The sequence below is a fragment of the Sabethes cyaneus genome, chromosome 2 (genome assembly GCF_943734655.1).
Source record: "Sabethes cyaneus chromosome 2, idSabCyanKW18_F2, whole genome shotgun sequence".
Taxonomy (NCBI): Eukaryota; Metazoa; Arthropoda; class Insecta; order Diptera; family Culicidae; genus Sabethes; species Sabethes cyaneus.
This window is the reverse complement of record NC_071354.1, coordinates 241,493,948-241,518,489: the sequence shown is the minus strand read 5'-3', so window position 1 is coordinate 241,518,489 and position 24,542 is coordinate 241,493,948. Positions and strand designations below refer to the sequence as shown.

General features: G+C 38.1%; 3 protein-coding genes across 15 annotated transcripts in view; all 3 read right to left on the bottom strand.

Annotated features, from left to right (window-relative positions):
- Nucleotides 1-3,896, bottom strand: part of LOC128733574 (syntaxin-1A) — a 145,914-nt gene extending 142,018 nt beyond the window's left edge. For 6 of the 13 annotated variants that reach the window (XR_008411938.1, XM_053827255.1, XM_053827257.1 and 3 more), the window contains exons 1-2: nt 3,766-3,896; nt 2,437-3,223 (exon numbers count right to left, since the gene is read on the bottom strand). Coding sequence is in view for 12 of the 13 variants with exons in the window: in XM_053827255.1 (XP_053683230.1) it covers nt 2,437-2,469 (33 nt within the window). In the remaining variant the exon portion in view is untranslated. The other 7 variants (XM_053827246.1, XM_053827247.1, XM_053827250.1 and 4 more) reach the window with 7 other exon arrangements.
- A 6,064-nt stretch (nt 3,897-9,960) lies between these two features.
- On the bottom strand, nt 9,961-11,400 carry LOC128737136 (protein CLP1 homolog). The gene has a single exon (XM_053831700.1). The coding sequence runs from the start codon at nt 11,289-11,291 to the stop codon at nt 10,023-10,025; it is 1,269 nt and encodes a 422-aa protein (XP_053687675.1). The 5' UTR covers nt 11,292-11,400; the 3' UTR covers nt 9,961-10,022.
- Nucleotides 11,401-20,184: 8,784 nt separating this feature from the next.
- On the bottom strand, nt 20,185-21,382 carry LOC128737714 (N-acetylneuraminate lyase-like). Its single transcript, XM_053832410.1, has 4 exons — nt 21,321-21,382; nt 20,868-21,259; nt 20,489-20,797; nt 20,185-20,428 (listed from the first exon to the last, which is right to left on the bottom strand). Exons 1-4 carry the CDS (start codon nt 21,380-21,382, stop codon nt 20,340-20,342), a joined length of 852 nt encoding a protein of 283 aa, XP_053688385.1. The 3' UTR covers nt 20,185-20,339.
- Nucleotides 21,383-24,542: the final 3,160 nt, after the last annotated feature.

Sequence of the window (24,542 nt, the reverse complement as noted above, 5' to 3'; positions counted from 1 at the left end):
ACCAATGGGCATGAGCGGTCCGTAAACTGTGTACAGCAATCGGGGCCTGCCACAAAAGACGATCATTAGGACTGTCGCAATGACCGTTTAACCCAATGCCCTTCTGGCATACAAAAAAAATGCTCGCAAACAGCATGGATCAGTGAATGCTTTTGCAAGCCTTATAATAAACCCGCAATATTTATACACCCTTGCAACGTCTTAGGAATAGTGATTCCTGTTCTGAAGGACATTTGATCATTCAGAAGTACACATACAGTGTGACACGTATATATTCGAACAAAAATCATTTTATGCTTGCAACGGCATATACAATTAATATAATCAAACTAATACCATGTGTGTGTGTCATCATGACTTAAGTCTTACTTGGCGAAGTTTCATTTTCGTATTGTGTCTCGTTCAGTGTACACGTATCAATGTTCGAGTTACGGTCGTTGATAATAAATAAATTCTGAAGCGGTGCTGCATGCAGCACTATTTTTCGTGACCTCAAACAACTCGGCATAAAAAGAGGATTTGCATACTATACAGTAAAAAGATTTGTCGAGAAAAAAAAAAAGATTTGTTGAAAACCGTAAAAAATCCAGAGGAAAACGAAGCGTTAGAACGCCAGAGGTCACAAAGGTTTTTCGAGTGCGAATTCGTCAGAGATACGACCGGTCCGCACGGAAAATGGCAGTTGAGCTGAATATCAACAGGGAATCTCTTCGTCGAATTTTGAAAATGGATCTGGATGTGAAAGCCTTCAAAAATCGTATAACAGAAGCAACAAAACAAAAACGGCAGGAAAGATGCAAATGCAGATGCTGCTCCGTCAGCACGGTGATTCCGAAGTGATCTTTTCTGATGAGAAGATCTTTGTTCTTCAAACACCGCTTGCAAATCTTGTGCAGGCGTGGTGCAAAGCCAATCTGACGGATTTCATATCGACTAAGGAATGGCCTCCAGGTTCTCCTGATTTGAACCTCTGGATTTTTGTTTATGGGAGTACATGCGGCAGAAGCTCAAAGATTATAAATATCATAATTTGGATGCATTTAAGTTAGTTATCAACAAGATATGGGATGACATTTCGATAGAAGTAGTGCGTACCGCATGTAACGACTTCCAAAAGCGTTTGTAGCGTGTTATCTAGGCAAAAGGCGATTCATGGCGAGCAATGATTGTTTGTTGCGTTCTGTACGTATGGGTAAACAACATTTGAATCCCAGATTACTCCTTTGTGATATTCCCCAGAAGTTTTTGAAACATTGTTGTTCATAAGCGCGCATTTCATATCTAGGCATATACAAGGCATTAACTTGAGCTCCTTTTTCCGTAGATCTGGGCAGCATTCGCTTAAAAATTTGCGGGCAGCCCATTTTTCCGGCCGATTTTCGGCGACTGATAGTGCTTTAGATGTATCCCTCCTTGTGGAAAGAGTATCCAGGTGGATCAGCTGACAACGGTTTCTCGTAGCTCGATAAGTGGTAAGGAATTTGCCCAAATAGCTGGGTGCGGGCTTCAAATGGCAACTGAAGCTGTCACAGCCGTTGTGGTAGTTTGGATTTCAGACCGCAGAACAGTACTCCGGAGTCGATCGGACCAAAGAGTAGTTTAAAGCTTATAAGCAGTAGACATGCGTGAATGTTTTGGCAAACCTGACGCTGAATCCCAAGATTTTGAAAGATTTGTTGATGATGTAGGATGTAGATATGCTGTCTGAATGTTTACTTTGTATCCAGGATTACACTTATATCTCCGATACGATTTTCGTGCTTTCACGAATAGAAGAGATTCCTTGTTACTACCCTGAGGAAGACCTGATAAGTTTGTAAACCACAGTAAGAAGGAGTTAAGTTGCAGAACCCGAATTTGTTGCACAAGCAGATTTAAAATATATTGTGAAGTGAAACAAACCAATTACTTTGTGAAAATTTCGAACAAATCCGTCTGGTTTTCTGTAACTGTAAGACATCTAAAACAAGGGGTAATATAAACGATCTTTGTACATATTCGTTCCTGATTTCTCCAGAACATGCTCTTCGTTGGCTTATCAGTATTTTTAACTAATATTTTGCAAAAAAAACGTCAAACTACCCATTGATAATCCAATTATACTAAGACATGAGATCTAATTTAGAAATCCGTACCAGTAAAAATGTATCGTCTGAAGTACGATTTGACATTCAATTACCCAGCCAGTATCACAAGTAACATGGTATCAAACTAAAACAGAAACCGAAAAAAATAATATCACACTGAGCAAAGGGGGAAAACACCAAACAACGAACAAACCGAAAACATGAAACGGAAACGGTCGCGCTGGGAGAAGGAAAGTATTGGACACTAATGATATCAGTACGAAACCAAAAAACAAGAAATTAAATCAGCACTCTCGGCGGCCAGGAAATCTCATTTCCTGGACCGAGTGCATGTCTGGATGATACGTACCGCCTGTAAGGCTGCTAATCTATCCTTCGTCATCTTGGAGGCTTATAGTTGGCTCGGTCTCCCGGGGGGCACTACTACTCCAGCGGCAGCGGACAGATCACACAATTTGAATTTTTGTTTCTTTTCTTCGTTTTCTTCTTTTTTTTCTACTCCTGCTCCTCCCGAACGAGCGAGCTGCCCTTGCGGAAAACGAACGGAGAAAGCCGAATTACAGACCGGAGGGCTGGACTAGCACTAGCTTTCCTCGGGCTGGATTATTACAAACACTTTGTACACTTCCGGCACTCGGTTGCACCTCGACACTGCCAGCAGTTTCGCGGCAGGCAGCTACACTGCCTCTCAGGAACCGGGCTCACTTTCCTGCGTTATCGAAATCCAGTGACCCATTCAATCCAAGCTTCCCATCTAACTAGATTGGCTCGTTAACGATATCCAATTAGCACTCTCGACAAGTAATTATTTTTTGACTGGCAGAAAACACTTGGTCTGCAGTAAAAGCGCGGAGTTCTGCTTCTGTTTCCTCTAAAGATAACTTCCACTAAGAATTGATCGTTCTAAAGGCTCCACTTTTTCATCTGTCAAAAACAGGAAAAAATTATCACCGACACTCGCACTGTTCCGGCCGACTTCCAGCTGCTTCCTGTTTTAGGCAATCGGTCTTCGATACAGACCATTAATAAACTGGCCAGATCACTTTCCGAACTGCAACAGTACGATCGAATCTAAACTAGGGAATTAAAAATAAATGATTCCCAGTTCTTTTCCTTGAGCGACTCTCTAGTAGCGACTGGATGAAGTGAATAGAGTGTGTGAAAATCGATATCTTCACGCGACGTCGTTATGCAGCACTGTGTGTAGTATACGCTCGATGATACAGGAGACGACGGCTGTGATCTCTCGCAATCTCTCGTCTCTACACACGGCCACACAATGGACTTGCGTACAGTTAACTTTCATTCATAGCAGCAGCAATACACACGAAGGCGCGTTCCAGAAAAACAAGAAAAACATTCCCAACCCAACACCTCTTGCATGGGTTTGACAGTTCCACTGCTGGCAGCACTGACTCTCACCCCACCGACCACAAGCACACACACATGCAATTTATTAACGAAACTTTTCTCTTGTTTTGACAGTACGTTCAATTTTGGGTTTGGTTCTCTCTTTTCTCTGTCAGGCAACCGTCACTGTTTGCGTGAGTGTACAGGAAAAAAAATGCGAGAAATTATTGATTTTTCACGATTTTCTTCCAGGAATCACTACTGCCCAAATTAAAACAATGTTTCATTGCTAGCTACCACGAGTTAGGTAGTTCCAACTATAGCACACCTGGAAGCGGAACTCCGGACCGCACAAAGTGGTTACCGCGAATGCGTTCGGAACTGGTGACCACCAGAAAATCCGGGGCGTACCACCACCACGTACGACACTGAAGAGACACCGAACACAACACCACACGTCCTACTCGCAAGGGCGTCAAACTGCGAATGGGCATGAAAGTTGCTAAATGCAACACATACACCGTATATCTGCAGCGAGGCGCTTCCAAAACGCGAGAGTGAGTGTCGCATACAGTCGCAAATTTTACACTGTGAAAAGGTGACAGCGCGGACGCGACTGTCAGATAGTCGTGATGGTGAATGACACGCCAAGATATCTTGCACAAGGTGAATAAATATTAATCAGCCTTTATAAATATAACATACACTGAAAAGATCTGCCACATTTAAACATTATAGATTTACCAGAGCCCTATTTACTGCCCTATCATTAAAGCCCAGTAAAACAAGCTAATCAATACTTGAAATATACTCGGAAAAGGTCGCCAAATGGATTCCGCGGTAATTGTGACAAATCATATTAACACGAATTCCATTCTTCAATTTAAATTCGACAACTTTCTTTCTCTACATGCTAGTCCAGCAAAAAAACCCACTCCGTTTGTATAAATTTTGCAGATTGGCCCTTTGGAAAAGTTTCCGATTCGAACTCCACAAGCAATTGCGGTCAATGCTCTTTAGCTAAGTTGTCCTCCACTGGTGAAACGTCGACAATGTTTAAAGAGGACCTGATGAGAGTGCTCGGAATTTCGGAGTGACGAGTGCGAAGCGGACGACAGCCCGGGCTGTGGCTCAGTACAGACAGTCAATTAAATTAACAAAATAATTAATCTGCTTAAAAATTGAAAATGCTTAAAAAGCTTAAAAATACAGTCAGTCTCAAGTTCCATTTCATGCATAATTTCAAGTCTAATTTCAAATAACAATTCAAGTTCAAGTAAAACTTCAAGTTCCAAATTCAAGCCCAACGCAACGTCACTTTCAAGGTTAAGTTCAATTTTCAGTTTAATTTGAATTAAAGCTTCAAGACCAAATTAATTCCGACCTAAATCCGATTTCAAGTTTAACAACAAGTCCACTTTAAGTTCAATTTCAAGTACAGTTTAATTCCAATTAATTTCAAATTGAATTCGAAACCAATTTTAAGTCCAATTTCAAGTTACTAAAGGGGCTGATTTTTTTATGATTGCGGGGCATATTAAATGGCTTATTTGCTAAATCTTAGAAATGGGACACTTCATTTTGGCGATAGTAGCGCTACCAGTGGGCGTGAATACAAACTTTCAATAGCGTTATGTTATTTGTAAGCAATTTTGCTCGGTAAATATATTTTTTTCACAGTTTAAAGGTAATGAGGTTTCGAGATATTCATCATATAGGAGGAAAAATAAAAAGCTGGAAAAACTGACAGATTATATGCTGAAAGAGCTGTGGTGTGAGTGATTAAAAAGTGCAAAGAAACTCTCAAGGTTGCCCACAAAGCGCAAATCAAACGTTGGATTTGAACTCTTGATCGTCAACTGCGGTCGAAGGTCATTCGGGAAGTCAAAGCTAATCTCAATATCACGGATTATGCTTAGCGAAAAAACTCAATACCGTATACGTTGAATCATTCTCGGAATGGTTACAAGCGTTATCGAGCAAGTAGGGAGCCCAACAACAAACAATGGCTAGAATCCGGTCTCGTAAGCTGTACGGTCGAGTGTTGACGAAATGCGATGCATTTGTCTGACTCGATGATGAATAAGTTTCAGAGAAAACCGATTTCAACCAAACTCAGGGGTTAAATTTTAAATGCTCTGGCTCGCAGTAAGGTTCGCAACAGATTCGAAATTGGTTTTGGAGATAAATTCGTGAGAAAAAGGCATGATTTGGCAAGGGATCTGTTCTTTTGGCATTAATGTGTAAACCAGTATTTTGTGACGGATAAGAATTCGGAGATACACAACAGTAAGTGCCTAACGGGGGGTGGGCTCTGTAGCCGCAAAATTACCGAGTCTGCTTTGACAAGCGAATGGTCATAGATTCGTATCTTAGTATAATTAGGCCATTCAATGGCAAAGTCAGGCCCTCACCACCCTTGCTTCATGCTGAATTCTATGTTATCCCGACATTGCCTATTGACAGTGCAAAAATGAGACCCTTATAGTTAAATAAATGCACTGGTTATCTGCGCCAGACATGGCTATAATTGGGGACAGCGCTGTCATGTGGAATGAGGTGGGTAAAGTAGAGAAAAGCATTGAAGGAAGGGTACTAAATGACACACAATACAAGTGAAAGAATTTGTTCGAAATATAGATAGATAGATAGATAGATAGATAGATAGATAGATAGATAGATAGATAGATAGATAGATAGATAGATAGATAGATAGATAGATAGATAGATAGATAGATAGATAGATAGATAGATAGATAGATAGATAGATAGATAGATAGATAGATAGATAGATAGATAGATAGATAGATAGATAGATAGATAGATAGATAGATAGATAGATAGATAGATAGATAGATAGATAGATAGATAGATAGATAGATAGATAGATAGATAGATAGATAGATAGATAGATAGATAGATAGATAGATAGATAGATAGATAGATAGATAGATAGATAGATAGATAGATAGATAGATAGATAGATAGATAGATAGATAGATAGATAGATAGATAGATAGATAGATAGATAGATAGATAGATAGATAGATAGATAGATAGATAGATAGATAGATAGATAGATAGATAGATAGATAGATAGATAGATAGATAGATAGATAGATAGATAGATAGATAGATAGATAGATAGATAGATAGATAGATAGATAGATAGATAGATAGATAGATAGATAGATAGATAGATAGATAGATAGATAGATAGATAGATAGATAGATAGATAGATAGATAGATAGATAGATAGATAGATAGATAGATAGATAGATAGATAGATAGATAGATAGATAGATAGATAGATAGATAGATAGATAGATAGATAGATAGATAGATAGATAGATAGATAGATAGATAGATAGATAGATAGATAGATAGATAGATAGATAGATAGATAGATAGATAGATAGATAGATAGATAGATAGATAGATAGATAGATAGATAGATAGATAGATAGATAGATAGATAGATAGATAGATAGATAGATAGATAGATAGATAGATAGATAGATAGATAGATAGATAGATAGATAGATAGATAGATAGATAGATAGATAGATAGATAGATAGATAGATAGATAGATAGATAGATAGATAGATAGATAGATAGATAGATAGATAGATAGATAGATAGATAGATAGATAGATAGATAGATAGATAGATAGATAGATAGATAGATAGATAGATAGATAGATAGATAGATAGATAGATAGATAGATAGATAGATAGATAGATAGATAGATAGATAGATAGATAGATAGATAGATAGATAGATAGATAGATAGATAGATAGATAGATAGATAGATAGATAGATAGATAGATAGATAGATAGATAGATAGATAGATAGATAGATAGATAGATAGATAGATAGATAGATAGATAGATAGATAGATAGATAGATAGATAGATAGATAGATAGATAGATAGATAGATAGATAGATAGATAGATAGATAGATAGATAGATAGATAGATAGATAGATAGATAGATAGATAGATAGATAGATAGATAGATAGATAGATAGATAGATAGATAGATAGATAGATAGATAGATAGATAGATAGATAGATAGATAGATAGATAGATAGATAGATAGATAGATAGATAGATAGATAGATAGATAGATAGATAGATAGATAGATAGATAGATAGATAGATAGATAGATAGATAGATAGATAGATAGATAGATAGATAGATAGATAGATAGATAGATAGATAGATAGATAGATAGATAGATAGATAGATAGATAGATAGATAGATAGATAGATAGATAGATAGAATACAGAAATACAGGAGCAGGAAAAAAATGAAAGGCAAAAATACAAAAAGAAGACAAATAGGACAAAACATAACGTGACAGAAAAGGAATAAGCAATAACAAGAGGAAGAACGGAACCGGTGAAAACGAGAAACAGAACAGAAAAGGAGTTAAAGCGAAAAAAGACGAAAACCAGACAGAATATGACAAAAAACGAAGGGGAAAACGAAGGAAACGAAGGAAAAGGGCGAAAAATGGAACAAACAATATTTCAATCCAAATACACTCAAGTCACTTTTTACGCGCAGGATACGTCCCGCGTAAATCAAAACCGCGTAAATTCCGAAAACCGCGTAAAAAAACCAAAATTCAACCAAATTCAACACTACGCGAAAAAATAACGTTTTGAGCACATCCGCGTAAGTTTCGAAAACCGCGTAAAAACAAACCGCGTAAATTCCGAAAACCGCGTAAAAATAGTCGCGTAAAAAAACCGCGTAAAAAGCGACTTCAGTGTACTTCAGAAAATATTTTAAAAAAGGAACAGAGAGGAAACGTCAGGCAGAAAAAGGAAAAAAGAAGGAGAACACGAAACACAAAACAAGAGAAATCAAAACGGAGAAGAAAAATAGAGAAAAAAGAATGTCGATAGAAGTAACGAGGAAACGGTAAAAAGAGGTTAAACGAAATAGAAAAGGAAAAACCGGAAAGGAAAAACAAAAAAACTGGGATACTGCAATACGTAAAAGGAAAACCGGAGAGGAAAGGGGAAAGAGAGACAAAAACAGAATAAACGTGACATAAAAGACGGAAAAACGGAGCATCAAAAACAATCGAATAGAGAAAGACGGAAAACAGGTAGGAAAGGATATTAAAAAATGTTAATAAATTTAGCAATAATAAAAGGAAAAAGAGAAGACAAGAAATGTGAAAGAAATTAACCATAACGCGTACTAAAAACAGGACAGCGATAATAAAAAATAGGACAGGAAAATGAAACAGAAAATACGGTCCAGAAAATGAGAAAAAAACGAAACAAAAAGTGAAAAAACGCGAATAAAAATCTCAATTTTATTTTCAATTTCGTAACCATATGTCTGGTTTAAAGTAAAACTTCAAGTTCAAATTACTCCAAATAGAGGTTTTCCGTCAAAAATTCTTTTTTCACTAAATGTTCGGTTTTGACTCTTAGAAATGATACCCATATAAAACTTTCTTTATTAAAGCCTCTAACTACTGTAAAAATGAAAAACTAAAATACGTATATTTCAACCGGTCACTTCTCGGATGTCTTACATGCCTTTTTGTACCAGTGTCCTCTATTTTCACCACTTCGAAACCATTTGTGCCACTCTTTACTCTTGTGGCAAGCAACAAACGAAATGAAAAAGAAGGTAATCATTAGCTTTTCATTCGTTTTATCCTTTTCACTCTACCGCTGATACACATATGTCAAAAACTATTATGCAATGCTGCCAGAAAATCTGAAAATTTTGATAAACAGTGCAGCCGAAACGAATTTTTTAAAACTCAACATTCGTGATTTGGTGAAAAGAAACTCAACATTCTTGCAATTTGCATTGTTTAAAAAATCGTAGTAAATTCTAGAGTCAACGAAAAAAATATATTTTTGCACCATTGTCACTCGTATTGGGAGTACTTTTGAGAAAAAATAAGAAAAGGAGGGGTATGATCTGACGGAAAACCTCTATTCAAGTACAATTTAATATCATATGTCAGGTTAATTCTTAGTCCAGTTAATCCTTCATTTTAAATCCAATTACGCCCGAAAGTCCAGCGCTTTTAACCAAATCAGCCTGTGTTTTTGTGATATTATATATAATAAATTCATTATAATAGATTTGCTACCATACGATTACTCCGTTTTCCAGTCCAAAACATTCTTCCGAAAGGTCGGATGCTCCACCATTTGTCTATGTCTAGGCTAGCGTGCCTACAAGTCAAATTCCAAATCCAATTTTAGGCCCAATTGAAGTCCAAATAAAATTGAAATTTCTAATGAATGTTTAATTCCAATTTCAAGTCTAAGGTCAGGGCTCAACTGTGCGTGTGGTGTCGGAGGCCGCCAATAATCGGGTAATTCAATAATCACAGCATTTATTCACTTTTAAAAAATAGAGTAAACTTTTTCATTCAACTATTATAGTATAATACTGTCCTTTTATTTTTTCCTGAATATTGAAAATACAAAGTTAAAATATGTTTCCGAAAAACTTGAGTTTCCCTATTGGAAAAAAAAACAACTAATATTCATTTTATCAGTTAAAATTTTATTGTAAACAGCTCTTTCGCTTAATGACTATCCATAAATTGTAGATCCGAAACTAGCAAAATCGTCTGAGGCAGAGGTCTTGGCTGCGGTGACAAAATCGTAAGCACTTCCTTTTCCATGTTCACATTGGTAACGCAGATAAAGCCAGCCATATTGGTTTGAATTACGTTCTCCTCGGTGCTTTCGGCAAAGCTGACAGCTAACACGTGATGCAGCAGGTGCGGTCCCGGCTGCACCGGAACCAGCTTGGTGAAATTATCCTCCTTCTTCATGCCCAGCGGCAGGCAGGAATCGGGCAAAGCTGGCGAACCGACTTTGAACAGTTTCACGTCGCTAAATTTAACGTCGAACGAGTGCGGGTATAGGGGCATCTTGGAACCGTAAAAATACTCTCGCACGCGGTTATCGCGAGACTCGGTCCGCTGCGAACGAGGACGTTCCACAACACCGCCGCTTTTGGGCAGAAAAACTACCTGTACAGTTCGATCCACATCACGCAACAGCTCGTTATACAATCGCTCCTGATCCAACACAAACACTGCGTTTACTTCAAATTCTTTCACTGCGTGCAGGATATTCTTATAGCCACCGCCCTTAACCCAACCGCAAGTGTTGATGATCATTCCAGAATATTTGGCCTTCTTGTTGGCTTCTAGACGTTCCAACGTCGTTTCTGCCAGCTTTGAAATCAGCACGTTGTAAAAAACATCATTGTCCGATGGCGACATATGTCCGAAATGGTAAACCAACGGTGCCTGCTGAGCAAAGCCTTCTGCTACCGGCGCCGGTCGCTCCACCAACAATGCTCCGATTGTTCCAGGGATCGCAATAGCACCCTGACCTACATCTAAATCAACGTAAACTGGTCTTCGTCCCAGCCGAACTGCGTAGTTCAAAAATATTCTGCACAACGTCGTCTTTCCCACGTCCATCGGACCAACTACCATTGCCACCGGTCCCTGAACGTCATCCTGTTCGGCTTTGACTCGAAGCTGTTCCAGAGCACAATTACAATTTAGGTACTGAACCATCGGTGTTTCGCGTGCAACATAGGCAACATCGGGTTTACCGCGCAACTCCAGCGTGCAGCCGTGATAGGTGAATATTGCGACCTTCGCACCCACTCCGAACGCGTACGGTTTCTTCATTACCATTTCCGTGCCGAAAAGTTCAGCGTAGCCGCTAATTAACTGAACGGTCACATCGTTCTTGTTTTCTATCTCGAAACGCAGTTCCGAATCCGTCTCTAATTTGTACTCCGTACGTAGCCCGTCGGTTTCCTCCGTCATCTTTAGCACTTTCAATCGACACTTACGAATTATGGAAAATTGCTTCAAAAACGTCTGTTTTGTTGAGAACGCAAAAGTATTTTGAATTTAACTTAGAAACAGCGTGACTAATAGCAGGATCGACCACTCAAGAATTATTGTTTACCTATTTTGACAATTGCTTTCACAGCAATAGTAGAGTGACTATATACAGAGTGGCGACAAGTCATCCCAAATGTATGCAATGCGGTTTTTCCAAGGTTTTTCTTTCTCTTTCCTGCATACGCGTTGGATAGGTCGTCTGCTCGATTGGAATGACACTGACAGATAATTATCATTCCAATTTTGACATTGTCGCCACTCTGTATACAGTCACTCTAAGCAATAGGTAAACAAACGAAGCATCAAACACAAATTCAGGGATGCCAGGTTTTTCTTTTAACCTTCTTGGATGGTAACGATGGTAACCGAAAGAGCAACGCAATTGTAATGTTCTGCGAGCAAGCGATCCGAACCAATGTGAAGCAGTATAGAGGTGTGGAGGAACGTACCGTTTGTTTGCGTTACGAACCAATGTGAAGCAGTATAGAGGTGTGGAGGAACGTACCGTTTGTTTGCGTTACCAGTTCCAATCTAAGACAGGACGTGTCAAGTGTCAACCGCGGCGTTGACCCAAAATTGCCCCAATTTCTGATTGGCTGAAAGCGACGAGCAACCGTTGACTGGAAAATATAACGCGGTATCGCTTTCAGTGTTGCTAAAACTCATAAGTGGGAATACGACAATAAATTATTTTTTCCAAATTTTGATTTCTTTTGTATTCTGTAGTTCTATGCTTGGTTCTACATTAGTTTTGTTTGTACACGAATTTTAATTTTCAAAATGAAATGCAAAACATGATTTTGGTAGCATAAACTGTGGCGTATTCGGGAGCTGTTGTTCGGCAAACGAAGTTATTCTTAAAATAATATGTGCAGGCAACAGTGGTGCAGAGTGTAACAAAGAATATTCAATCGGGATGGCGGTAATAATAAGAAGAAGAGTAAGAAGCCAGTTGGCACGTCCTGTCCTAGGTTCCAATAAGGTAAACTCTGTTGTTTACATTGTCGCTCGTGGAAAGCTGGATACCTAGGCCTATCCAGCTTTCCACGAGCGATAATGGCGGATATTGAGCACAAGTGGGCACAATCTTTTGACATGCATTGGAGGAGCGTCGAGTTCGCCCTGACGAAGTTACTATGGATACATTCATGATTGTTTGTTGTTCGAATGTAAAAATGTAAACATTGTTCAATTTTGCAGTTGTTCAATTTTGCAGATCAGCTAAAGAGGAACATAATTGAACGGATAAGTTTTATGGATTGTGGCTTTGCAGTTTTCGCAAATTTCAGGGAGAATATCCAAATACGCAACGGAAAGTTTCTTATCAAGTCGAGACGCTGTTCGAGAGCAAACTTAACAACGGCTCGACCAACATGAAGTTAATGTTTGCATTAATGTGTAATGTTTCGAATGTTCAATGCGCACGATTGTGAAAAAGTATTCTGAAGTGCCGTTATGTATCCAATAGAGTACCTAACCTAAGCAATAGAGTACCTAGACTCTAATGTACCTTTAGCGAACTTGATTTTTAACCTACCTATCTTTTACCTAGTTATAACCTATCTTTGACGTACAAATATTTATTAATTTCTTGTGTATAAAGTGAACCCCCGTTCGTTTGAACGATTCCTCATGCAAACTAACGGGGTTAGTTTTTAATTTGAACAACTAGTAACCCTAAATATGCTGAAGTTTGTGTGAACTGGCTGCCCTGCTCTTTGTTATTGTTTTGGTGGTTTGATTCAGGTGGCAGTTGCAAGCAGCGAATATTTCATTTTCCGATCGGATGTCTACCATAACCGTTGGGAAACGCAATGTGAAACAGATTAAACACGCTAGATCAGTACAAACAAATCGTGTTTATGTGCATTGTCCGCATTAGCAAATAATGTCATATTGAGAATGAGAATGAATGAATTGGGAATTGGGTATTTTAGCGGTATAGGGTAGATGATCCATTAGTTGCGCCACTAAGCACAATATTACTTCATTTTACTTGTTTATTGAGGTATATGCTTCAATTAATGCTTGTGGGATATAAATTTATCAAATACAAGGTATTTGTCACAAGGCAAGACAATTGCTTTCGTTGTACGAGAAGCTTTATAAAGAAAAAATGAATTTCCCGATTCAATTATATTGTACCAACAGTTGCGCTAATGTTTTCTTAATTAAGTTTGGTGGTCCTTTAATTGTGTTATTCCATATACATTGCTAGGTTGCTAAGTGAAAAAACATCGTAGCAAAACTATAGATGAGCGCCTATAGTTGTGCGCTCCAACTGCGCGTTAGATTTTGGAAAATTGGCATTTTAGCAAATAATGCTTTAATTTTAAATGGTGTAGTCTAACTACCAATACTTCTAAAAACCTGTTTTATATAATGAATTCAATTGTTTTATCTAAAATGCTACGGCGACGAAAATATGCATTAATAATGAATAGTAGCGTAACTATTGGTACTACCACAACTATTGGATCAACTACCCTATACATTTTTATATATTTTGGTAACATATGATGTCACTGTATCGTCACATGTAGACTTTTTCAAATATGACGAGTGAAAGTAATAAAAAAAGCATTTTTTTAATTTAAAGAATTTTTTGGGATAAGACGATAGCTTAAAAGTAAACCACTTTTCTTCTCAGCTCACCTCAGACAACACAGTGAATAGATAAACTATGGTCATCGGACGATACAGGTTTCATATAGGAGCTGTCAAAAGCTCGGTCAAAATGAAGACCTCTATCAGAAAGATAGAAGAGAGGGAGAGAACTTCTGACATCATTTCAATCAATCAGCTTGGTTGATATCTGTCAAACAGCAAATCATTCTATTTTTGATTTTTATTAATTTTTTCATTAAATATTGACTTAATTGAAATAAAAAAGAACCTTTAGATTCAGGGAACGACGGGCTATCAAATGAGGTGAAAAAACTCACCTTTTTGGGGAAATTAAAATACCCAATTGTCTGTGGTATAGCATTGGTGATGGATAAATTTGTGTTGCTAAAGAAAACCGAGTGAAAAGCCCTAAGTTCCAACTTTCCTAGGTTTCATCAATTACCGAAAACCGTTCTTTGAAGAACTAACAAATTCTTATATAAAGATGCAAAAGATGTTACTAAAACTTTCATTTTATTAAACCCATAGTTTTATGCATTTTGACGCTTGACCGAATACATTGAGCTGGTATATTTGTTGGCTGCTTCTTACCTTCCGAGACGGCCAACACAACCAGCAGCAACAAGCGAACAGAAGCGCGAGAGGTGATCGGTTAAAATTATTTGATAAGAAGCGAAAATTAGAATCAGTCTAAATTAAATAGAATTAAAATCAGTGAGCGAAAATTCCTCAAATCTTCATGAACATTATGTTTTGTCCTTAAAAGAACATTTTATCGACGTGATATGTTGGAAATCCAAGCCTTCTTTTCCATCTTTTTGGGCAGCAACAAAACAGCTTGGATGTTCGGAAAGACACTTCTCTGAGCAGTGGTGACACCGGACAGCAATTTGTTCAACTCTTCGTTGTTGCGGATGGCCAGCTGCAAGTGCCGATCATTCTGATCGTTTCGTTGTCGCGAGCAGCATATTTCCTGCCAATTCCTTCCGGAACACCGTGACACCGGACAGCAATTTGTTCAACTCTTCGTTGTTGCGGATGGCCAGCTGCAAGTGACGAGCATTCTGATCGTTTCGTTGTCGCGAGCAGCATATTTCCTGCCAATTCCTTCCGGAACTTCAGCAGCCATATATTCCTTCACGGCAGCGAAACGAGTGCTCCAGCTCTAACACACGCTCAGCATCTGCTCAACAATTTTCGATCGGATTCTATAGGGCGTAAATTGAATACAATCATAAGGAAGCTTAACCTATAGCTTATATCATATTTATTTCTGTCATCCGTGCTAGGGAAGCACTAACGAGGGAAGGTAAAAATATGAAAATAATTCAATTTTTCAATGACGCGCATTGAAAATCAATAGTTTTCTGTATTTTCAATATTTTTCAAATCGATTTTCCGATCAATTGGTGTAAATATCTTGGAAATCTATTGAAAATTGACTATATTATAAGCCGAAGCGTGAAAATGCGTTTCTACTTTGATGACGTCATTTCCAATAACCAATCACGATGCGAGAATTCTGGTAAAACATAGGCTCATTATTTTCAATTTCTCAATAGTTCAACATCAATAATCCATACTTGTCTTCATTTGGGTCAATTCTTAGAAGATTTTCCGATCGATTGGTGTAAGAATATTGAAAATCGAATATTGAAATCATTTTTCGTGATGCTCGCATTTTTCGATTTTTTGGAATGACACCCTATCTCAAAACTTGCCGTAAGACCTAGTCCTACGTCAAAAACAAATTGAAGACGATCACATTATCCATGATATATCCCGCATTTTGCACCTTACTGGACACCGCAGTCTAAAAGTGCGACTGGCACAAAAAGTGCGACAATGCGAATGCTGTGAGTGAGAGAGAGAGAGAAAACTGCAATGTTGCTGTTTTGTTTTGTCATATACATTGGCATTAGAGAAAATAATCTGGATTAATCCAGGTACAGCTGCAAAGCACAATACACTCAACCAACGCTAATATGAGAAACACCTCGTTCAGATCAGGCGAATTCATTTTTAATCTGAATATTTGGTAACTCTATTCACTTTCACATACGCACAAGCACAAGGCGCGCACCCTATGACCTTGTTGTTTTGATTTGACGAAAACAAACGTTTTGAAAACATGTCGAATATGCTCGAATTCTGAACATCCAGATTGTAGAAGAGGAAATTGACTCGACAGTATCAACTAAAATAGTCTATTTTGAGTGCTGGAGAGAAATAAGTCGCATGTGAGCTATATTGCCAGAGCTGCTGAGCAAGAGGAAACGTATTAAATTTTTTGCTTTTTGACGTAGGACTACGTCTTTGTTTACTATACTGGGACTGGGTAGCACTTTGTAAAAACGAAAAATAGAAGTGTAACGTTTGAATGAAATATTTCAAACGCTAATAGCTACTATACTACTGAACGAAACATAACAGTTAATATGTCGTTGGATAGATAAAATGTCCAGCAATCTTATAGTAACATATTAATAATTTTTTATACGCTAAATAGTGAAAATGTGTGTAAAGTTTTAAGGTCGAATTTTTCCATACATTTCCCTTGTGATCGCCTAGCTTCACAGGCACGGACGACAATTAGATACACCAAAGGATTTGGATCCAAATGATAACCTTTGAGACGACTTTGTAAGCCACACCCCTTTTCCAATCCAATTGGCAACACCGACACCAATTGGAGGTAAAAACGATTGCATTTTGGCGGCAACACCGGCTATTGGATGCAAATTCAAGGACTTTTGCGGCAATTCGAGGCATACCCGATGGCATTTTGGCGGCAGTTTCAATGGCAATTATCGCAAACCAACACTGAAGGCAAATGGAAACGGATCGACTGACGGGCAGCAAATTCAGCAGCAGGCCATTGTGGTCTTAAACAGTTCTTATAAGAACTATAGTAATTGAAGAATGGAAAGATTTTTCTACACTATCTAAATGGTTAACGTTCCATTTTGCGTTGTACCATGGTAAACATGGGAAGTGCTTGCTCAATCAGCGTCGGATAATCATTTGAGCAGCAGCAGCAGTCGATCTGGTTTCCCCCAACACCTACACTAGCTTACAAGTAGAAGCGGCAGTGCCAGTGATTATAAAATAGCACACTTGGTTCGCCGTCTGCTCATTTATCGCACGATTGCACTGACGGACGGTCAGTATTTACCGTCGACGGCTATTGGTGGGGCAACACCAGTAATTGGCGGCAACGCCGATGGCAAATGGAGGCAAAAACAATGGAATTTCGGCGGAAACACCGGCAATTGGAAACAAACCAACGGCTCGGGATGGCAATTGGTGGCAAGACCAAGGACATTTCGCAGCAACACCGGCTGTTAGTGGTAACATTAATGGCAATTGGAGGCAAAACCGATGGCATTTTGGCGGCAACTTCGATCGCAATTATCGTAAACCGACACTGATGGCAAACGAAAACGGAACGACTGACTGCCAGTAAATTCAGCAGCAGGCCGTTGTGGTCTTAAACAGTTCTTATAAGAGCTATAGTAATTGAATAATGGAAAGATTTTTCTACACTTTCTAAATAGTTAACGTTCCATTCGGATAATTATTTGAATAGCAGCAGCAGCCGATCTGGTTTCTCCTACACTAGCTTGCAAGTAGCAGCGGCAGTGCCAGTGACTATAAAATAGCACACTTGGTTCGCCGTCTGCTCATTTATCGCACGATCGCACTGACGGACGGTCAGTATTTTGATAAAACTAATCCATTTCTACTTTACAGTGATTTGGTATTTCCTATCACTCCTGTATTAGCGGCCAACCATCATCCTAGAGTCTAAAGGAATAGCGACATCCATCTATATATTGGCAACAGTACACACTTAGATTTTTTCACCGAGCACGGTAAAATAAATTGCCGAGATCCCAACAGCTGAGATCTCGGTGAAAATCTCGGTAAAACATTGAAACACCGAGATCTTGGAAATCCAAAACATCAAACAACTGTCAAACTTTACCGACAATCTCGGTATTATTTTTCCAAGATATCCGGTAATCAATGCTGAAACTCGGCTAAAATTGCCGAATATTCGTAAAGCGTAAGCGACCCAAACTGTCAAATTTTAACGAGATTTTCTGTAAAACACTAGTCGAAAATGCCGAACTACGGTATTAATATGCTGAAAACTCGGTATTTTTAATAAGTTTATGAAAATCAATAAAATTTTGAATAAAACCATAAAACTATCATAATTAACCAATATGCGCATTTTTTTTATTTTAAAGAATTATTGTTTAACAGTTTAACAGTGTAATAGTATAGTTAATAGTATAAACTATTGAAATATAATGGCAAAGTTAATAGATAGAACGAGCAAATTTTTCACCTGTAGTGGTTGATTTACCTACTGAAAAAATTGTTGCTCTGATAAACACAACGAATTGCTTGTCGTTGGGCATGCAGTTGGTGGCAAATACATCGGAGCATTCGCATAGTCTAAGAAAGCCTACTACTGCATGGCAGCCAACGGGAATGTTGTATTCTTTCCATGAGATGACGCATTGGCTTCCACACTACAACATCTCACCCCGAATTATGAGCACTGTATTCACGTTATGGGTTGGGAGGGAATCGTCAACCTAGAGAAATGTTTTTCATATTTTATCTTCTAAAATTCAGTACAGTAATTAAAAAAGCTTACTCCAATCCATTGCACCAACCCGTTCAAAGGATTTTCCTGTATTGCGGCTGCACCACGCGTGCGCTTACTTAAACCGAATGATAGTTAGGGATCGAAAAAAATCTGCAAGAATTTATGCGTTAAGTTAAAACATTCACACATTTATAAACATTCCATTTACCATCCGAAATTTCTTTGAAGAGATGCCGATACGCGTTTTGAATTTTCACAATTTCAACTTCACCGGTAATGAAACTGCTATCGATCGCGCACAGTTAATTTTTGACATTGCTTTCTGAAATCGCGGTAAAACAGTTTGTGGCTTCTTTCAGTAGCATTTAACGAAATTTCGTTAAAACGATATTGAAGTACCTAGATTCGGCACTTTATTTTACTGAGCTCGGGGATTTACTGTTTTACTGATCTTCTCGGCAAAGAAGATTGCAATATCTCGGTAAATAAGCTTCATTTCCGATATCTCAGAAAAATAATATTCCAAGTTACGGTAAAACGAGAAATGTTTACCGATATCACGGGAAAACAGACCTATTTTTGTGTAGTTCGGTATTTTACTTTACCGAGACTTTATTTTGGAATTAAGTGTGTAATTATAGTACTGATTTTTAAGAAGTGCTATCAGCTCAAACATCGTTCTTTTCAGGGCCACCAAACAATTTCAAACGGTTTTTTTTCAAAACCACCATTAATTCAATGAAGAATTAAATCAGAATATTGCGCTCTTATTTTACAAATAAACACTCGAACAATGATACTCACAGATACTCAAATATGCATATGCCATAAATGCAGTTTGCATTAGTCTTTGATCTAATGATCAGACATAAAGTTATACCACAGACTAACAGACGTAACACCTCGAACAAATTTTCTAAAAAAAACAACGTTTCAATGACGCCCCTAAAACTTGGAAAAAACACTAGCATCATCTGGTGCAGTCTTCGCGCTACGCAGAGTAAGTTGCAATAAATGTAGCAATGCTATAATTTTACTTGCATATTATCTGACAACAGCGCCAGTGCAGGCGTGCGGCGTTCTCGCGCAGCGACTGTTGTTTGAGTCTTGGCTTAGGCGAAAATTTGAAATGATCGTTTTTATTGACGATGGAATGAGACTTCAGTGTTACGTCTGTTAGTCTGTGGTTATACTTCATCGATTAAAACATGTTATCAATGTAATGAGTATTATATGACACAGTCCTACGTCACCCTTTCGTACAACCCTTAGGGCTGTATACCTTGTAGTTTTTTCAATTTTCCCGGTCAACTTAACCGTCAATTGTGTATAACGCTTGATCAGTTTTTAATCTGAATGCATTCATACCAACGGGGTTCAAATTAAAAATGTTCAGATTAAGGAAGGTCATTCCAGCGAGGGTACACTGTCTTTAAAAATAAGATATCGTAAATATAAATTTATTTTGATTATCATATGTTCGAAAAATTTCTAACAATATTTTTTCGAGTTTATTTGGGCGATTTCATGAACTGTAGCTATAAGTATGATTGCCTGCTGCTTATATCAAGCATCTGGGATCGATACCGTGATGATACAATAAGGTTTGCCGCCGCTTTTATTTTAATTATTATTTCTCCTCCGTTCTCGTCCTATTTCGAGTAATATAGTTTCTCTACCATAAATGTAAGAAATTAAATACGCACAAACACAGTTTAGTTATAACTTAGTGGAGCGCGAGTCTTGCCGAGATTCAGATTGCATCTTTCATTGAAAGCATTCTTCATAGAAGTCACCCAGTCACCTGCAATAATCGAATGTTTAAACCAATTATCTAATTAATGAAACGCTTAGTTTTTTCAACCATGTTGCAAAATTTCCGAAATCTTCTCATTCAATTCCTGCTGCACCTGCCGAGCTTCCTCCATGTTGTTGTTTCGCATACAATCGATGATTTGCATCGAAAGCTCAGGGAATATATTTAAGGTAGTCATAATGAAAGAATCGAAACCAGCTGCCACTGCAGGGCAAAGTATGGAATCTGCGCCTAGGAAAATTGTTCTCCCTGGTTTCAGACAACTGGAGCCTTGATCCAACTCGGCACTGGTATATTTGATGCCACCAAAATTGGGAATAGCCTTTTGAGCCAGATTTAAGAACGTTGGCATGTGAACTGTAACTCAAATAACGTTATCTAGTTTGTTTGGTGAATATAACTTTTTTATCACTAGAGAGCGGCTTACCGTTCACGTCTGTAAACATTGGAATGTGATAATAGAAGAACGGGGTCGCCGGACAGTGTAGTGCAATGTTTCTAAGGTATTCAGTTAATTTTTCCGGTGATTTTGGCTTGAAGTACAATTCAGGCAAGCACAACACCGCATCAACCGCTGCTTGTTCAGCATGTCTAGCTAGTGTAACAACATCGGGGAATGGAGCGCCCCCGATTTGTACCATTATAATCATGTCGTTCTCAGTACAGGTTTTCCTCCAAACATCGGTTACCTTTATTCGTTCTTCTACCGTCAGCAACGTTCCTTCGCCTGAGGTTCCATTCACCAAAACAGCATCTATCCCTTTCGTCTTTAAATATTTTGCGTAAACAGGAATGATCTCATAGTTGATGGTTTTGTCTCTAAAAGAACGATAATTCTTCATTGAGAAATTTGAATTTTGCAACTCGATTTAACACTTACTTATCATCACGATACGGCGTAAAAACTGGTACCATAAAACCCTTGAATAGAAATTTCTTCATTGCTTCAAGATCACTGTAGGACTACGATTATTATTTCAAAACATCAGCTGCTTCTGTTGAGTTATCATTTCTTATCTCTACTCAACAGGTGATAAGCGCCCAAAATAAAATAAAATAAGATTGATTCCATAAATGATGTCGCGTTTACACAAAAAATGTAGCGGTCTTATAATACGCAGCTTTAACTACAACTATATTCTTTTACATGCGCCTTTCCACACGAAGCGTTCGAAAATCGTGTTATCGGATCCTCTCGGATTTGAACCAATATTTGTCAGATTGTTCGTTTTAGGTCAGAAAGTAAAAGTCGCAAATTTAGTGCCGGTTGGTTGGTAGCTACACTTAACACGTAGCCGTTTTGACTCCTACCTTTTGTCCAATGCTGGAAGGTGCATGGATCGAACCAAGCTATAATCTGAGATTATAATTTGATTCGAACCCGCAACACCCGCCAGGGCATGTGGCTCACTGGTACCCATGTACCTTTAGAAAGAAACTATTTACACATTTTCAAAGAAAATTGCCCAATATATCCCAATAATAATTTTAATTTCGATTTGAAAATCAAAGCCGATTCAATGGACATTTCTGTTCGATTCGGATGAATTGCAAGTGCCGCTGCTGAATTCTGACGGACAAGTAGGTAAAAATCTTTTGCAACTACGGAGAGAACGAAAAGTATGATGGTCCATTTTGCGTTCAATCAAGGTTCTAGCACAAATTATCGATTTGTGGAGCAACAAGCAATGTCTACTCTAATGACTGCTTTGTTGCAAGCAAGTTCTATGACCGAAGCTATTCAAATTGGAGCTAATTATACATACTAAATTGTAATGAAGTTAAAGTTCAACAATGATTTTAAATAATTCAATTAAATTTCTAAATTGGAACGCACGCTCATTAAGAGCGAGCGAAGACGAGTTTCACAATTTTTTAACGGTTAATAAAGTTATGCAGTTATTACCGAAACCTTTTCAAAGCCTGGTATCAAACTAAAATATGACCCCAAACTACATAGTTCATAGGTTTGATAGTATTCATAATTCTGGTGGTGGAGTAGCAGGGTGGCCACAGACTCGGGAAATTCGGGAAAAAGTCGGGAATTCGGTAAACATTGTAATAAATCGGGAATTTGCGAATTTACGTGCAGATGTTCAAGTTGTATTCCTTGTTAGAATCTGAGAGACATGTTGACCCTGCCATTCTGAGACAAATGAATTAAAAATAATGAACGAAATCTTCGTACCAGGAATTTCCACCACCTGCAAAGACGAACTTGAAACCGTGTGCAACTGGGAGTGTATGACGCTCTCTGTTTCAGATTTTTCATAATTGTGGTGAGGGTACAGCCTTCCAGTTGGCTTGTTGACCACTGCGTCCAATATGTTGAATATTGTAGTATTCCCCGTTTTTGTCTCCTTGCAGATAACTTAATTACTGATGTATCCATGTCCTTTGAGTTGTGGTTCGGCAGAACGAAGGGATGAAATCTGATTTCTCAACTGTCGATGGTCATGTGTCATGATGGGATTTACCTGTCGCCAGGAGAGGTTCCAATAGTAATCTGAATACAGGTTCTGGCAAGACCACGCCGTCCGTAGCCTCTAGATATGCTTCGTCTGTTCTGCTTTTGAGTGTCTTCCTCCCGATTTCGTTCGCTCTTTTCAAAATATGTCAGATCCTCCTTCACTTATGTTTCTGAATCTCTGTTTCTATCTTAGGCCTGAGGCCATCAACGACAACAATGCAAAAATGCTAGAAAAGCTGGAACTGAGATCAGATTTGAAACAGGCGTGAACAAGTAGTGTAGTGATGTCCGATTACTTGTCGATTAATCGAACAAATCGATTATCCGCTAAAATAATCTATTAATTTTTAATCGATTACTTAATGTTCCGATTATTAGATAATCGATTAACTGGCCAATCGATTATGCCGGATTATTTAAAATTTTATTGTTTGACAATTTCTAACAAATTTAATTGTTACAGTGGCAGACGCTTACCTTCTAAATTAACCACACGCAATCAGTCAGTTTATTGGTTTCAAGGTACGATGCTGACCTAAGAAACCAGTAGTCGTATGTTCAAATCTCAGCTAGGCGGTGCTCCTAGATAGAGTCTGTAGGATTGTTGCAATAGCCTCGTAACTGTCTTGTACTCTAATAGCTGACTGTGAAGTCTGTCGATAAAAATGGGTCACATCTTAGAAAGGATGTTTAACCCCAAGGCTTTGCTTTTAATCATCCAGTTTGCACGCAGTAGGCCGATTTAAATACCACGCTGAAGCCTAAAAACCAAACTAAGTTTAATCTAGATATTAACCGTGCCACCGTCAAAAGATAATTCGAAATTTGTCAGTCTGTTAGCCACGGAATTTTCTAAGGAATTTTTAGAAAACTGGGTAATACCCTTCGTCTTTTTCTATACAAAACGCGGTCTCCTCGATTTCTATGTAACTAGCCTAAGTCTGACTGCACATTCCAAAACACTCGTGGACAGTACTACAAGACGCAAAGCTATTTTTTGTTTGTTTTGTTTTGTTTTTTGTCAGCCTGTTCGCGTTACCTGCCGTTATCCCCGAAAAAAGGTTAGGGTACCGCGACAGTAAACAAACCCTGCTAATGCCCGCAACCACCTAAGAGATGACACGCAAGATTGGAAAGAGCTAGAAGTTAAAAGACGCAAAGTGATACATGAGAAGACGAAAAGTGAAGTAAACTAGTCTATTCGGAAAAGATACAATAAGTAGAAGTAAAGTAAAAAACACGCGTAGAAAACATAGGCGCTAAAGCGAGGTTAGATTACCTACTGTTTTACCTGACTCACTGCGAATATGCGTGTTATTGAAATAAAACGTCACCATGCGTTTTATTCGTTTATAACGCATATGCAGCTAATATCGATAACAACCGATTTTTTATAAGTTGTGCTTTTGTTATTGCATTTAACTTGTAAAAAGCTGCATAAATAACAATTCAGTTTCACAATACAATTATTGCGTACTACTAGCACTTGCAATATAATGTTTAAGTACGTTATTTTTAGAGATCAAAATCAACGATATTTTCGATACAAGGGCGATATTTTTCGAAACCTTTCGAACCAACACGATACCGCGAATACAACGCTATGCGTAGTGAGTCAGGTAACACAGTAGT

What these genes read in the sequence shown, in the direction of transcription:
- LOC128737136 (XM_053831700.1), bottom strand. Translation starts at nt 11,291, where the DNA reads ATGACGGAGGAAACCGACGGGCTACGTACGGAGTACAAATTAGAGACG.
- LOC128737714 (XM_053832410.1), bottom strand. Translation starts at nt 21,382, where the DNA reads ATGAAGAAATTTCTATTCAAGGGTTTTATGGTACCAGTTTTTACGCCG. An exon ending in AATGTTTACAGACGTGAACG is followed by an intron (nt 20,798 to 20,867) that starts GTAAGCCGCTCT and finishes TTTGAGTTACAG; the next exon opens with TTCACATGCCAACGTTCTTA. An exon ending in TTCGGAAATTTTGCAACATG is followed by an intron (nt 20,429 to 20,488) that starts GTTGAAAAAACT and finishes CGATTATTGCAG; the next exon opens with GTGACTGGGTGACTTCTATG.